This window comes from Gossypium raimondii, chromosome 11 (assembly GCF_025698545.1).
Source record: "Gossypium raimondii isolate GPD5lz chromosome 11, ASM2569854v1, whole genome shotgun sequence".
Lineage (NCBI taxonomy): Eukaryota > Viridiplantae > Streptophyta > Magnoliopsida > Malvales > Malvaceae > Gossypium > Gossypium raimondii.
In genome coordinates, this window is record NC_068575.1 from 51,308,139 (window position 1) to 51,325,468 (window position 17,330).

Sequence of the window (17,330 nt, forward strand, 5' to 3'; positions counted from 1 at the left end):
ATGGTGGGTAATATCTTCTCTTTTTATTATGTTGGTAATTTTTAATTGCGTCACATAGTTAAACCTTTTTTTATATCAACCTCCCGCTTGAATATTTGTTAAGAATTTATAAATATTAAACATTATTTTCTTGGTGGGGAGATTTAATCTCATTTTTAAAATTTATAATTATTATTCTTCTATAAATGTTTTCATCTTCCACTTAGGTTTTAAATGTTTTATTAAAATAAAACATAAAAATAAGAGTGTATTGTTGTTTTTAAAAAAGTTATCTCCACATGACTAATCGGCAGCAAATACATGATCTTCGCTCACAAGCGCTTCTCAAGTTTCGCTTCCAACCATCCTAATTCACAGTTTTCCATTACCATTTTAAAGATCCACAGAGTAATTGCTTTGGAGCTGTTTTCTATCTGGTAGACGTTTCCTACCACTTAGAATATGAACTTTTTTTTACATTAGTTTCAATCAACCTCCTTTTCACCTAATCAACATCTTGTTTTTATAGAAGTTACATAAAAATCAAATATTTAAAAACCTAGAAGAAGCACGAAGTGAGAAGGAATATCCTACCTACTTAATAATTTTTATATGTTGCTGGAAATGTATCCTGAAACTATCATGATCTTTTTAACAAACACAACATTTCATTTCATTGCAAAATAGAGGAAGTTGGTGAGAGGATCATATCGGCAAATAACAAAGCATCCCTAGAAAGGGGTGGATCATCACACTGACGAGGTCTGCATTGAAGTTGAACATATATGATTGATGTAACAATGTACTGAATTAGCTTACATATTTACTATTTCCTCCTGTCTAGGTATTGAGAGAGTAGCATGGCTGTTGGCAGATACAATGAAGTTGAAGAGGGTTAGCTATCGCGCCTGTTGATAACTATTAAAGTAGAGTTTTTATGTTTTGGGTGAATCAACACCAATCTAAATTTATGAGAATAAAACTAAAATTAAATGAATGGGAATACATTTCTTTTTTATAGTGTTTGGTAGATTAAAATTATGAGTGTGCACAGATAAAATAAAAAGATTTAAAAATTACCTAAATTAAAATTAAGGGTTTTAATGGGTAAATATCACATATTAAAGGGTTATTTATTTATAAAATAAGTATAAAGATTTAAAGGAAATAATGATAAATTTAGTTATTAATGTTTACATTTTTTATCAATTTGACCCTTATTCTTTTTATTTTAGTTAAATTTAGCTATCAACTTTTAAAAAGAGTTGAAATGATTTTTTAACGAGAATACTAGCTAAAATGTTAAATTTTAAGCATGACAGCCCACATGTATTCCATACTAATTTCAATTTTGATTTTTCATTTTTTAATTTTGAATTATTTATCAACGTAATAAATAAGATAAATAATGTCACATTGCTTAAAAGTTAAAGTTTTAGACATCATTTCTTTTAAAGAAAAGTGATTTGGTTATTTTTCTGAAAGTTCAATGACCAACTCAGAAAAAAGATAAGGGCTAAATTGGCAAAATAAATATAAATATTGAGGGTTAGTTTATAATTAGGCCATTTAAAAATAACATAGTAGTTTTTGAGGGATTTTTCTGTGATATATTACCCAAAAGTAAACTTCCTAAATAAAACTACCGTGATCTTAAAAAAATAAAAATTCTCTCGCAATCCCCACCCACAATGGCGTTCTTCGCACGCGCCACCCACTCTGCCTTCACCCGTCGCCCGTGGCGCGAGTTCCTTTCCTTCACATCATTCGCTACCCCCTTGTCATCCGGCGACGCCGCCGCCCGCATGAAGCGAAACCTGAACTACTTCCGCGTTAACTACTCCATGCTAATCCTGGCGGTCCTCTTCCTCGGCCTCCTATGGCACCCAATCTCCATGATTGTCTTCTTGGTCGTATTCGTGGCTTGGTTCTTCCTCTATTTTTCCGAGGCGATCCCTTGTACATTCTCAACCGTCCGATAGACGACCGCCTCGTGCTGGCGATCCTCGGCGTAATTACGATCGTAGCTCTGGTTCTCACCGACGTTTGGTTGAACGTGTTGGTTTCGATTTTGATGGGAGCTTTGATCGTGGGACTACACGGCACACGCTGCGTTGAGGGGAACGGAGGATTTGTACTCGGGTGAAGCGGACGGTAGCGATGTGGGGCTGGTTTCGGTTGTGGGCAGCCCTTCCTAATTAGTCATTTAAAGGTGAACTGATTCTTTGCTATTGTATCAAGCTGCTTTCATTTTGCCTTTGTTAAAAAAATTAATGTGGGTTTAGTTAGGATTTGGCATTTTAAGTAATAAGTTTGGATTTGGTGTCTGTACTACAGCACGCAACTGTATCCATCTGAATTCCTAAACTGGAAGTATGAATCCCTCCAATTTCTCTATATTTTAAAATTATAAATTCTTAATCTTCTAAAATAATAAAAATATACTAACCTCATCACCAAGGAGTAGTAAAGCTAATTACAGATAAATATACATTTCCATATCTATTGAAATATTTTATTTTCAAAAGTTTATTGAGTTATGTTGACTTATTTTACCGATATGGTTTAGGTTTCAAGTTAATTCTATTATAAAAAATGTTTTAAAATTGGCTTAAAAGGAATAAATAAGTGAATATTAGAGAGTAAATGAAAAGAAAAGTGAAACAATTTGTAAATACGAGCACTAATCTATATTAATTTATACTAGTTGGTAAGATAGTTACAAATTGAAGCAAAAATAAAAACCATCAATCTTACTTTATTTTAATTTGGGCAATACAATGGGTAATTACATAATTCCAACTATACTTTTAATTGATCAACCCATTTTATAATTTTCTTTCAGACATTGAAAAAGAAGACCTACCGAGTATACTGTGAAATCAAGAATTGGTATAAAGAACAACAACTCACCCAACATATGCCATCACAGAATACATGCCGCATCAAAATGTCCTACTCTATTTGCCCCATCAAGATTCCAATAATGACTCATACATATCATCTATGTTTGCATTTAAGATTATTGACGTGGTGGGAAAAGAATGAAACAACGCTTTATTGTTGCCCTGACACTTTTCGAGCGTATGCCAATACCATTACAAAATCCTTTGCACAAGAACCCACAGATGCAGCTACACGTTGTGATGTCGATGCTGTTTGTAGCCACAAATCCACTAAATTATACAACTGCAGTGTGGGAAGCACAGGTTGTCCCATGCATTTGATTTCAACCTGCCAATATAAGTATACACATTATACATACCAAAATGTAAATATAGATGATACAACCACTTTCTTCTCACATTTAGTTGGAAACTTGAGAAACTCCCACATCTCAACTTTTAAATGATTCCTAGTTTCTGAGATAAAGAACCTTAACCACAACAAATGACTAAAGTAATTCTGGTGGTTGAATGAGGAAATTTGTTCAGGTAGTGAGAGGAATGTTGGACTAGTTTGACGCGCATATATGGGTATGCCATATGCATGCTCTCAACAAAGTGAAGAATAAGGCTTGCAATTATTCTTTTCTAACCATGTTTCGAAATATTCATGCATAAGAAAAAAAAAAAAGCAGTTTATCATATTCTAGAAATGCCTCGTTGAAGGAAGTAGACATTGAAAACCCAAAAGAAGCTAAAATCATTTTGGCCAAATTTCTTCTTAGTGTATCATCAGAGAACATTCAAGGATAGATTGACTTACCTCAGCTTCATCGGTAAGGTCCAATTTCTTCATCAGGTATTTTTGAATAAAAGAAACAGGCATATTTCCATCCCTGACACAGTAACAAATAAACAAATATGAAGCATTCTACAGTTTCAAAAAATCAGAAAGTTAAAAACTTTTAGGGTTTTGTAGCAAAACTTTATTGAAAAACAGTTTAACCAAAATGGTTACAGAAGATGGGGCCGTATCTAAAGTGACACTGACAGGTAACTATCATTCAGTTCAAAACTCTAAGTGAAAAACGCAGGCATCATCCCACAGACCACACGACCTAAATTAAATATGTATGAAAACAACATAATTCATTTCACAAAACACACAGGTTGTTCAGGGCCTAACTGTTCATCATGTCGCTTTTTTCAGTTTTCAAATTTATATTGAGTAGTTTCCAAGCATGACCACAAAAGATATACTCAGCTTGCAGTCTTGTCGTAATTGCTTTCGGATTCCAATAAGGAATCTAATGTAAAGTTAGTCGATGATAAGTCCTCACTCCTTACAAAATAAGGAACTTATATAAGTAAATGAAAACCAGGATCAAAGTGCCCCTTTTAATCACATGATCTGCTCGACACTAATTTGACCATTACAATGTCTGGAACGCAAGCCTAAATGATTTAAGTTAAAGTAGAAAATGAGCGAAAATAACCAAGTCATAAAATGATTTCACCAAGTAAAAGCACCTTTAAAGAGAGCTTAAAAGAGGGGGAGAAAATTACCCATAATCCGTGGATAGAAGTCGGATTAACAATAGAACTAGAGAGACCATTTTCATATAAAACAATCTAAAACAAAAGTAATTTTTATCCAACTATTACTCGTCTTACCACACTTTTATGTGCATTTTGTGTTTTTATCATAGGCTTACCAGATCCTTATATAACCACCCACACCCTGGCCAAATGCTTTCTAGACAAGTTGATGAACATTAACATTACCAAAGGTTGATAAGAAAATGCTGTCTAAAAGGTAACACTCGACTACTAATAATGGTTGTTGCTCTCACCAGTGCTTTATTTCTATCTATACTCTAATGTCTAGCCTTCTTATTCATGACTCTTGGTTATAAGCATCAGTTGTCGTAAATACTTGGAGATACTCAGCGTATGAGGTCCATTAGTTAAATCCATGTTGTAAACAAGGCAGGACAGTTATAAGTCATCCAGTAAGCATTTCCATGCATAATTGGTGGAAGTAATTCAAGCCCATGATCTACTCGGTTGCCCATGAGTTCAGTAGCTACCATGGCCCTAGTTCTAGAAGTGAAACTTAGTCTGTACAAGTTACGGAGAAAGACTACCAAGATATGTATCGTTGCCTTCACCAGTATCTTTCTGGTCTCACAGTCCAGAATAACTCATAACTCTAAATTGTCTATCACCTTATAGACTTCAGCATATAATATTTATTGAATCCCATTAGCAGTCTAGATTGGTAACAACCCACATGTCTGTTCTCTTTTCCATCACCAAGCCAAAATAACAGGAGATTATGGTACAAAAAACAGGACAGTTAACTGGTAAGAATCATGGTGCTAATAAGCAACAGATCAAATTTACGATCTTCAGACAAAAGGAAGAAGAATATATGTAGCAAGCTATTGCAAGACTCATGAAGGAATCGGCTAAAGGAACTTACTTTATCCTTAGGTAATTCGCAGGAATCTGAGGGAGGGGAGCACCTCCTTCCCTGAAAGCATTGAAATTTTAATCAGTTTATGACCAAGAAAAATAATCTTAAGACAACTCCCTTTTCACTACATTAAAGTTTGAAGGTCAAAATAAATTCTTACTGGTCCTCAGAGGCCACCAATGAGAACCAAACAGGACCAATTCTTCTTCCATGCTTTGGGTCATATGCATCTAGCACAGCTTGTGGAGAAAGGACAGAATCCCCAAATCCAGAAGCCCTTTTTCGCCGGATCCTGCGTAACTTTTTTGGAGTTACAGTTTCTGAAGTTGCAGGACCAGTAATATTCTTTTCATCCTCAATTTTTGTTTTGCATTTGTCTTCCTTATTTTTGCTTTTGCACATCTGAGCTTCAATGTTGGGGACATGGGTAGGTTCTAATTTAGGATCAGAACCTTGTGAACTAGACTTGAAGGACTTGGTTCTGTTTGCAACCTCCACCAAACAATTCAAAGGTTTCCAGAGATCCAATTTCCCATCCCATGATTCATCACCATTCTTGGCGTCTTTATTCAAGTGTTGGCTAGGTTCAGCAGAAGAAATACACTGTTTTTCAATTTTATAAAGACAACAGATATTATCAGTATAATCCAAAACATTAATTCATTTCAGGTAAATAAGTGTTTGAGAAAAAGAGAACTACTAAACAATATTGGACCTTGTGAGAGAAAAAGTCATCACATACTAAAAATATGCAGGCTTCAATTTACCTGTCTTTTATTTTGAGTGAATTTATTTAGCGTTTCAGGTGAGCTTGCACTCTCCTGGTGTTCCTCCATAGAGTCATCCTCTCTTTTAAGAGGCCTCTCCACTGAAAAACTGGAACCTCGCAAAGCATTGGCCTTTCTGGCAACAGCTTTTGTTCTCCTTCCAGTCAAAGCAGCTTGTGTTGATACTTTTGGGGCATTAACCACCAATGAAGAGAGTGACCTCTCTTTTCTTCTGGTAGGCATTGTAACCAGGGGCAGAACTTCAGGTGCCTTTACTTTTCTTCTTCTAAAAGGGAAAATTTTGGACCTCACATCTTGCAAATTATGGTCTGGTCTGATTTCCAAAAGCAAAGAAGAATCTCAGTACACATTGATTTCTCCCAATTTTTGATCAAACAACATAAAGCATGTGCAGATACTCAACAAAGAAATATACAAAATAATTATTAAGGAAAGCCAGAAGGTGTGTGCAATTTTTCCCAATTGAACAGATTTCACCATGATTTCCGCATGGAGATTCACAATCCTATTAAAGCAATGAGTTCTTACAATTGCATAATACTGATAGATTCTGCTTAGACATTTCGCTTGAAATTGGCTAAGTTACATACACTCAACTCTATTAGATAAGGGAAGACAAATAAACCTCAGGAGATGGAAGAGAGACTAAGCAATATTGGTTGCTAGTAAAGATATTCATGTTTTTCTATCTTCTTTGAAAAATTGGTAAGCATGGACTCCAATAAGATGCATTGTAATTTCTGCTCTTTCCACTTCAAAGTTTTCATTCAATGCCTTACATTTGAAATTTATGGAATCAATTAAAAGATGAACGGCATGTAGGAGATGCCACTTTCAAACCTCTAAAGGATGGAATGAGTTCCTAATTAGTACAGATTAATGATCCTAAGGAATACATAGGATATCAGTAAACGCCACCAATAACCACTTGAAACAGGTACTCAAGTAGAAATCTTTTGGAGCATTGACAAGACTAAAACTAGAATGACTACTTTATATGTAAAAAAAAAAAAAATTGTCACGAAGAAAGCAATTAAAATATAACTTACTAGTGATGACTATATGAGGCAGAGAGAAGGTGGTAGAGAAGAAGAATATATAATGAAGGATACCTTAATTTCTCCAGAGGAACACAACCCAAATCAATGTTGCATATCGGACAACACTCTAGTTCTTCGTCTTCTATCTTAACGTATATGCACTTTCTGCAAACTACATAAATTGAAAAGGGTAATCTATCGTAAGTTTATAATTATTAATTCAACAGACTTACAAGGCACTGAAATAAAGATCACATAAATCAATCGTAGGGAAGATCTTAGCGGAAACAAGTTGAGAAAGTGAAGGCAACTAAAACAATTGAAACTCTTATGTAACTCGTAAAAGAGTTTTGGTTCTATTATAATTCATAATTGAAAATTCATATTACAGTTTGAATCGTGTTATGGCCTTGAAAATCAAATAAGGAAAGCTCTAAACTTTGGAGAACACTGTTAAATTTGAAGTACAGTATATGATAGTAAGAAGCCGCGGAAAATAAAAACTGGGAGCTATAAATTTTAAACAAACGGATTAACATTGGAATAAACAGAAGTCACGAATGAATACATTGAAAATCCAGTTTCCCAATGACCGAACTGTATCGCCAACAAATATGTACGCATTAGTTTAATACCAAGGTATTCTCGCAAAATGCCTTAGCACCAACTGGTAAGAAGCAGAGAGATAGGAAACAAAGCAGCAATAGAACTGAGCATTCAGCGAACAAGTCAAGAGAGAGGGAAAGAAACGAAATCAAGAAAAAAAACCCAGATAAGAAAGCGGGAAAAACAAGAGCAACCCAGATCAGAAGAGGAGCAAAACTGAAAATTTCCAAGAATTGAGAACAAATGACCTAACAATGAAGGAAATTTAGAAAGGGAAACAAGAAAAGGAGAGAGAAATCTTACACGTGTGAAGGCATTCAGATATGGTGGTGGCATCTCTAAGAAGCTTATTGCAAAGAGGACAAGTCATGCATGCCGCAATTGTTTCTCTCCTCACTTTGACGACCTGATTCGCCATCTGCCCTTCTCCTTCTCAGTTTGAATCTGAATAAACCCCTCGTGTCACTGCATGTCAAGGAAAAGCAAAAAGCAAAGGAAACTTTACGTGCATATCTTCATGAAAAGCGGCATCAGAACCCATGATAGAAATACTGAGGGATTATAAACAGAGAGGTGAATGGGAAAGGTAAGAGATATAGAGAGGAGATGGGGAATGTTTTTGATCTGCAACGATGGAAATGGAGAAGGATGATATTGAGATTGAAGAAAAAGGGAAAGATTGAGGGATGAGAGAAGGTGATTTTTTGACGTGGAAGAATAAGGGAGGAGTAGGATTGCTGGAAGGCAAGGCCAAAGCCTGATCTGAATCTAGCAACACAACAAACGGAAATACAAAGAAAAGACCAAGGAGGGCGTCGTAGGAAGGAGGACGAACCTAGAGTCTCTCTCTCTCTCTCTCTCTCTCTCTCTCTCTCTCTTGTTTATTTATTTATAGATTTATAATCTTTCTTTTGGTTTTTTTTTTTCTTTTCAGATTTATAAATTCTAATACTGATAATAATATAGTTGGAGTTGATACCTTGTAATTTCTGGATGAATTATAATATTATTAAAATATAACTTTAAGACGGATTTTAAAAAATTGGGTGCGAAAGAAAATAATAAGACATTAATATTTATACAAAGTAAAATAAAATAGATGAAATATTGATTTGAAAAAATCAAAACAATTATATAAATTTTTTTATTGTAGTCCCAGTTGATAGTGTAATAGTATCATCGAATTTTTCTTGTATTATAATTTATTTATATCATTCAGTAATTTAAAATTTTAAAACAAGTGCTCGGCTCCAACAATTAGGATTTGGAATTTTGAGTTGGGGGGCAGGTGCCACGAAGGAAGGGGAATTAAGATAAGAGGGCTGCGACTTCCCTAACCCTATCTTTAGGCAGGCTCTTACACTACTACGTCGTTTCAATTTGGCCCGTTTTATTTTTCAAGAGTTGGATCCAACTTATTACCACATAATCATACATTTTTTTTATTTTTTTATTTTTAATATCATTTATGTCCATTTGAAATTTGTGATTATCCCTTGTATTCATATTATCATCAAAATTTGAATTTAGGTCTCTCTTTCATATTTTTGTCTTTTTAGATTCACAATGCCATAATCAAATATTTATTATATCAAATGCCAGAAAGCAAACAAAGGGAAGAAAGCATCTACACTATAATGAACAAGAAAAAAAAAAGAGATGGTAGGTAGGCATGCTACATTGGCCTGGGTGTTGGTTGGTCAACTTAGCAAACAAGCACGCACATAACGGGGACGGTACGAGGCAAAGCTACCTGGGAATTGACGGATATAAAACAGAGAGGGCTGGAAGTGTTTATTCTGTTCACACTTAAAACAACACATGGATAAGGCAAAGACTGATCTGTGTCGGTGTTGCAATGCACTCTCATATAGATGTTGTTAGAATTTCGTTGGAGTTAAAGAAAGGCGTTGCCAAGTAATTTTACTGAAATTTCGAAAATTCACCCAAATTTAATACATGCAATTTCCTTTTCGAAATTTTATTCAAAGGGTGATTCAAATTTTAATAATAATAAAAACAAATAAGTATATGTGTTTTCATTTCAAAAATTCGAGTTGAACCGCAATCCCCTTAGAAGCAGAAGACGAAATGGTAAAACAAAATTTTTGGGCAGGATAAATGAATGCTTAATTATTTAATAAGCAGGCTACAGTGTTTGATGATCAGAAATAGTAACTATAGTATATGTCATTGAAGTTGGGAAAGAAAAAGAAATGATTAATGATGATAGCGAGCGGAGAAGTAATTGATGGATGGCGTGCTCCTCACCTAATTACAATAACACTAGGCCTTGACCTTCCTAATTCCTCTACAACAGTTTTGAAGTGGCCTACCAGATGATGAGCATGAAACAAAACACATCAAAGGAAAACAAACAAACATATTAATAATATGCATGTGTTAATAGTTCTCAACTACTTTGCCACCTAGCTACTATATATATGACGGCATAATGATGTATATTTTGCCAGAGCAAAAATCTCATCCATTCAAATATATGGCTTAAACTTAAATTATGAAACAAACAATGCATAGAGAAATCCTGCCAAAATCTCGACGGTATCAAATATAAGCACCCAAAAACGTTCCAATCAAAAATTAGTGGTACCATTTTCTTCCCCACTGTTCATATCACTTGGGACCCGACGGGTGTTCTCCTTGGCCTTAACATGATAGATTATTTGAGGCAATCACCTTTTAAGTTACGCAACATTAATTGGGATTATCATCAAATAGTTCATAAACTAAGACACAACTCACCTCTGAAGCCAAAACCTGCCTCAATCCAAATAAATACTGCAACACTAATTAGCCAAATTAGAACGGAGTTATACCATCTCCAAGTTGATTAAAAAATTCAAATCCTATGGATTACCTCGTCTGCAATTATTATAGCTTTACTGTGTAGCAATCAACTCATTAGAGTCTATATAATGAGATCTGCTTGAGGAACATCTAACTCGAAACCATGGAAAATGGAAAAGATCTAAAATCAAAGTTACCTCCAGTGACTTTTTTCTCTGCCTAAAATGGTGGAAGGATAGGACAACACTGAATCGAGAATATAAAGATATCTAGCATTGCATTGACATATAATATAGCCAACCTTTTTGACTATTGTAATCCGGCTTGTTGCCACCGTCGTTTTCTTCTTCAGCGAAGCAAATTGCATTTCCACCACCGGAACCAAATACAGCTCTCGAGGCTCGAGCCTCCGAGTATAGCAAAAATGGAAATTTTATTGAGTTTGGAAGAGAGAAGAGGGAGTGTTAGGGTTTGTGAAGGAGAGAGGTGGAGCAGAGGGTAGGAAAATTAGGGACATATTTTGGTGCATGGATCGGAGTTGGGGTTGGCTGATCTGATAGTGGAAATGTAAATGTTTCAGTATTGAAGAGAGAAAATAGAAATCCATAGAGGGTAAACAGAAAATGTAACGAAACTTATTTTTGCTCTCAACATTTGGCGCCTGCTCTATCGGTCTTTTGAGATTATTGTAAATTTAACATTTATTTATATCTACTATAGATTGAAACAATTCTGGTGCTCAGTCGTCGAAGCTAAATTACGGATGCTGTTTGATGGCATCTTGATAGCGTGGAATAAGTGAACTCGAAGAATCATAGTAGAGAGTGATAATTTGAAAGTGATCTGAGAGTCAAATCGATGGTTTTGGACTCACACTGTTGAGACACAACAATGAAAAGTCTAATTTCAGCATAGATACCGAAATGCAAACCTCACGACCGATTTTATACGCAAATATGGTTTCAGCATTAACCATGAATTGAAGCAACTCAGCCAACCGCAGGATGAAATTGAGAGAGGTGATCGACTTAAAAATGTTTTATTGTAATCATCCTACCTGCCTAATTTGTTCTAAAAAATCATCCCAAGATTTTTGATACATTGACACTTGTATAAGATTTGGTTAGAATTTCAGTATAGATCGGGATGGTCAAAATGCCATACCTTAACATTCACTATAAATTTGTTATCTTGCTTGCCTGTCCACTAAAATGACAGAATTGACCCAACTCTGCTAAAAAAAAAAGAAAAAAAGAAAACCATTTAAATGTACATGTGGCCAAAAGCTGGGGTGATAGTGGATAACCATTCCATTCTATGGTATAGTTAAGGTTAACAATGGTTTTTTCTTTTCCTATTGAATATAATTTAATTGCAGTTAGCCTTCCATTAAGTTGTTGTCTTTGGATTCGTTGTGTTCTTGGGATGAATCTTCAAGACTTCCTTTGTTCTAATTTTTGGCGTATCATTACCCGTTTGTTTAATATATGATTACCTTTGCTTCCCCTTATGGTGCTTTTTTTTTTCATTTTCTTTGATTTGTGATAGCTTCATCTAAAGTTTAAGTGTTGTGGATTAAGGTTTTGTTTGATAAGATAAATGTTAGAGTTGTGTAATCCGGATCATTGTTAAAGAAATATAATAGTAAAATAAAGGGATTTGTGTAGAACTTAAGGACAAGGATTATGCGGCACTATAAAACTACATTTCTTCGCCTTGACATTGATTAGAATAAGGTTTTTCAACTTTTAAATAGATGTAGTCGAAACTCCTATTGTATCATTCAGTTTTCAACATTGTGGTTTTTTCCGAAAGAATTTTTACGTAAAATCTGTGTGTTTTGTTTTGCGATCGTTCTAGATATTACCATTATCGACGTTTATTGTAACAATAAATTCATTTAAAGTTTAAAAAATGAAAAAAGAAAAATATTTTTTATTGGTCTGCTTTGTAAAAAAAATAAAGTAATTTGATTCCGTTTATTTGGAATAGTTGAAAATAAATTGTATAATTTAAATTATTGATTCCTCTATTAAAATGTTCTTTATACCAGATTCAAATATAACTAAAACTACACACACTTGCCTTATGAACTACTATTATCAATTTGTTTGAACAAATGAAACTTGCTTTCCTAGTTACTCAAGAAAGTGATTCATGACTCTCATTAGGCCAAAACAAGTTTTGTATCATCTCCCTTAAAGTGTGTATGTGCTCGATTTAAGCTTCTAGTTAATAGGAATATGCTTCTCTTTGATTATTTTTCCTATCAATTTGTCTTTTGCCCAAATGACACACAAGGAGACTCCTAGATGGGTAGCCATCTCTAGAGTGAAGCAAGTTAGCAACAATTTAAGAACCATTCTGTTATCATGGTGGAAATTCCCATTGACGATGCACCATGATTTAAACTACGATATTTTGATTAGGAGGACTCAAGAGGTCAGAGGTGAGTTTGTTTCTCATGCTCCAACCAAGAAAAAATATTATGAGTTAGTTGTCATTTCTCTTGGTGGTACAAGCACTTCATTATATTCTTGTAGCCTAGGTCACTCTCATATCAAGTTTGTCATTTTGGTATTACTTATTAGCTTTGAAGTTGCTCTAATCATTGTTATGGGATTCTAATTGACACCCTTGAATAAGAGTTTGTGTAACACCCTTTACGCGACCCAATCATCGGATCTAAGCTACAGGATGTTACATTCGTTGCCGAAGCAACTATAATAAATTCTAATACACTTCAAACATTACAGCATGCTTACTTGTAAAAAAACACATTTCAATATGACATACAATCATTTCCGGGTCTTATATGATATTGTGAAAACTCTTTTACTAACTTGAGGTTAGTTAAGGGCTTAATTGAAAATTTTTCAAATTTACGAGATGGCGTCGCGACATTACCAGTCAATGAGTTACGTCGCGACTTCAGAAATCTTTACATCGTAACACCACTCACTGTCGATCTATGTCGCAACAATGCCCTTGTTTTGACAAAAATCACATTAATACTTATTTAATGCTTCCTACTGAACATTTTTTACATCCATATCAACCTTTCAAATTCAATCAACACCAACCTCAACCAGTTTATCAATGCACAACATCATGTCAAATCAAATTTATAATACTTTTACACTTATTGATTACATGAAACTTAATCATTCCAAGTCATGCTCCAACATTAACATACCAAAATACCACATTTTGCAAATTATGACATATAAGGCTTAAATAAGCTTGAAATCATAAGTTCAAATGCATTTAGCATGATCAAGACTAAGAATCAATTCCAATACCTTAGCTCCATGCCCAATTTGCCTTTATCTATTGTAGTCTTAACTTATAAGATACCCTTGAACTTCGTTTTGAATTTTGGATGACAATTTCTACTCAACATAAACTCAAATTTGTTGAAGTTGATGTAAAGCTAAGAGAAGAAGCATAATAAGTCAAGAATTGGCAAGATTTTCTATTAACTTTGAAGAACTAGTTGTCATTAGTCCAAGGTAAATGAGAAATTGAGATGCTTCTTTGGTTCAATTTAAGTTCATGCACTTTCCCTTCCTATTCATATTTACTAATCATTAGTGAGAAGATGATTTGTCATGCATAAAAAGATAAGGTGAAAGAGGATCACATTGTCTTAAGCCTCTTCAAGAATAAAAACTACTTCAAAAGACCCCATTCAACAGAATTTGGTAGCCACAGAAAAAACACACATCAGAATTAAATCAACGTAAGTAACTTCAATGCTACACGTGTAACACCCCTTACCCGTATCCGTCGCCGGAATAGGATACGAGGTATTACCAGATTTTACTGATTTTTTTTAAACTCAATATAACCCCTTTATTAATATCTAATCCTCCATGTTAATTTTAAACCGAGACCAAGCCAACACAACAAATCCATTTCAACATATTTTCAAGATAGATTTATTGTATTCATAAGATAATCTCATCACATGCCAAAACCAAAATTTGTTAGCCATACCAATGGCTAACCATACATTTATTCCACATTAACATCTACTTTACTAGCTTATACATGCCATTGATTTCCAAAATAAGTTTCTTTATGTACCGAGATCTTGACGTTGATAGTGTGATGCTTCTCCGACCAAATCCGACCTCCGAGCTCTTAACACTACAAAACAGGGGAAAAAGAAACAGGATAAGCACTTTGTGCTTAGTAAGCTCATGTAACAAGAATTATACTTACCTAATATTTTCCATACAATGTAATAAACATTCATACACCCATTCCATACATTATTCCCCTATCATGCATAAACTCAACATTCAAAATAGTCCAATAATTTCCATGTATCAATAATTTATACCATGATTGATGAGCTCATCAATTCCATGATTTCCATTTCCTTGTTATTTTTCCATATTTATCCCGTTGAACTACTTGGAATTTCGATGGATTTTCAGAGGTACACTTTAGTGTACTAATCCGGGTCCGTCAATTCTTATTCATGTGCGCACATTTCCATTTCAAAGAGCACACTCCCGCGAACCTCATCCTTACAATGGATTACCGGTCGAGCTAAATCCTATAATATAAACTCATAGAGTATTGTCGGGATTACCACCCAAAGCTAAATCCCAACGACAATTACCTAATGAGCTTGGATCCAATTACTACCCAAGCTAAATTCAGACCTAATTCGGATTATCCGTCCGGCTAAATCCATTTTCCACATATTCTTCGGGAGGGTTATATCAGAATAGGATCACCCGTCCGGGCTAGATCCTTTTTACCGTCAATTCTTTTTCAAATATCCATCGAATTTTCCTTTCATTCAACCGGGATTTATTTTCTCTTTTCATCAAGAATATCAATAATTCATCAATTATCATACAATAAACATCTAAATCATATTCACATCAAGAAAAATATATTTCAAGCATTTAAGAATATAATTCGAGTTACACGAACTTACCTCGACACTTGTTCGTAACCAAAAATCTACTAATCCCGAACTTTTTCTTTTCCTCGATCTTGCTTCGTATTTGAATTTTCTGGATCTAAATAAATAAATTTAATCATTAATCTAATACTTTTCATGTTCATATGTAACATTCTCTATAATTCCATTATTATTTATAGTGCATTCAAAGCTGTCTCACTGAGTCACAGTCACTAAATTATTTATATCTTGAGCTACGGAACTCCAAATTAAGATCCGCTAATTTTTTCTGAAACTAGACTCACATATCTTATTATAATAAAATTTTCAGAATTTTTGGTTTAGCCAATAAGTACAGTTTATTCTTTAAAGTTTCCCCTGTTTCACTGTTCGACAGTTCCGACCTCTCTTCACAAAAAATTAATTATCTCATAGTACAGAATTCGGATGATGTTTCCATTTGTTTCTTCTGAAAATATACTCATTAAGGATTCTAACCATATAAATTATAACTCATAATCATTTTTGTACAATTTTTAATGAATTTTCAAAGTCAGAATAGGGGAACCCGAATTCATTCTGACCTTGTCTCACAAAATCTATTATATCTCATGATTAACAATTCCATTGCTTACATCGTTTCTTTTATAAGAAACTAGACTCAATAAGCTTTAATTTCATATTTTATTCATCCTCTAATTCGATCTCTACAATTTTTTGTGATTTTTCAAAGTTAGAGTACTGCTGCTGTCCAAAATTGTTTTAGTATATGATGTTAATTACCATTTTTCCCTAAACTTTCAATAAATGATAATTTCATCCCTGCTCAATTAACCTCTCAATTGAGCTGATTTTTTTCAATTAACACTTTATCCCATCACTTTAGACTACTTTATAACCTTTGTAAATCAGAATTTCAGCACTAGACTTTGATTCCAAACATTTTCACAATTAGGTCCTCCAAATCAATTTCTATTGAAATTACCTAATAAAATTATCTCACAAACAAATTAAAGCTTCAATTTAATCCTATTTCATCATAAAATTCCAGCACATATTCATAGCAACTTTCAAATTCATTCACAAAATCAAAAACTAATGAATTTAGTAATAGGACCTAGTTGTAAAAGTCTTAGAAACACAAAAATTACAAGAAAAAGGCAAGAATTAACTCACTTGGGGAAAAAATTATGAAAAAACAGCTTGAAGAAACCCTTAGGACGTTTTTGGCTGATGGGAATGCAGAAAATATGAAGAGAATTCTAGATATTCCAGTTTAGTCCTAACTTTTAAAGTAATTTTTGCAATATTCCAATTTTACCCTTAATTCTTCAATTCTCTTGATTTTTCTCAGCGTATGCCGCCCAAAATATCCCCTTTTGGGGTTATTTTCAATTTATGTCCTTTCTCATTTAACAATTGAGCTATTTAATCCTTCTAGTAACTTTTACACCTTTTCAATTTAGTCCTTTTTACGTAATTGACTATCCAAACATTAAAATTTTCTAACGAAATTTTTATACCATATTACTAATATTTCATAATTATTTATAAAATTATTTTTGACTCGGTTTTACTAGATCAGAGTCTCGATACCTTATTTTTACTCAATTTCTTCAATAATTTCTTTTTCTAACTAGCCACTAAATCGGTAAAATTTTTCTATCGATATTTTCATACGATTTTCCTATCATATCAATATTCATTCAAAAATATTAAAATAAATTTATCTTTAAATCGGATTTGTGGTTACGAAACCACTATTTCGATAACTTTGAATTTGGGCCATTACAACTCTCCCCCCTTTTAAGGATTTTCGTC

At 33.8% G+C, this 17,330-nt stretch overlaps 1 protein-coding gene and 1 pseudogene across 2 annotated transcripts; one reads left to right on the forward strand and one right to left on the reverse strand.

The window, feature by feature from the left end:
* The first annotated feature begins 1,591 nt into the window (after positions 1 to 1,591).
* On the forward strand, positions 1,592 to 2,378 carry LOC105803165 (PRA1 family protein E-like; annotated as a pseudogene).
* Positions 2,379 to 2,705: 327 nt separating this feature from the next.
* Positions 2,706 to 8,680, reverse strand: LOC105803164 (E3 ubiquitin protein ligase DRIP2). 2 transcript variants are annotated; one of them, XM_012635199.2, is made up of 7 exons: positions 8,081 to 8,679; positions 7,244 to 7,343; positions 6,111 to 6,444; positions 5,504 to 5,946; positions 5,350 to 5,400; positions 3,688 to 3,760; positions 2,706 to 3,213 (listed from the first exon to the last, which is right to left on the reverse strand). In XM_012635199.2, the coding sequence occupies exons 1-7, from the start codon at positions 8,193 to 8,195 to the stop codon at positions 3,037 to 3,039; spliced, it is 1,293 nt and encodes a 430-aa protein (XP_012490653.1). In that variant the 5' UTR covers positions 8,196 to 8,679; the 3' UTR covers positions 2,706 to 3,036. The 2 variants fall into 2 exon arrangements, with proteins under 2 accessions (XP_012490653.1, XP_052480316.1); XM_052624356.1 differs by lacking the exon at positions 7,244 to 7,343 and having other exon boundaries at positions 8,081 to 8,680.
* Between the last annotated feature and the right edge of the window lie 8,650 nt (positions 8,681 to 17,330).

Excerpts from the sequence above, each read along its gene's own strand:
- LOC105803164 (XM_012635199.2), bottom strand. The coding sequence starts at position 8,195 with ATGGCGAATCAGGTCGTCAAAGTGAGGAGAGAAACAATTGCGGCATGC. Across the intron at positions 5,401-5,503 it reads TTGGTGGCCTCTGAGGACCA|GGAAGGAGGTGCTCCCCTCC; the intron begins GTAAGAATTTAT and ends CAATGCTTTCAG. Across the intron at positions 3,761-5,349 it reads GCGAATTACCTAAGGATAAA|GGATGGAAATATGCCTGTTT; the intron begins GTAAGTTCCTTT and ends TTACTGTGTCAG.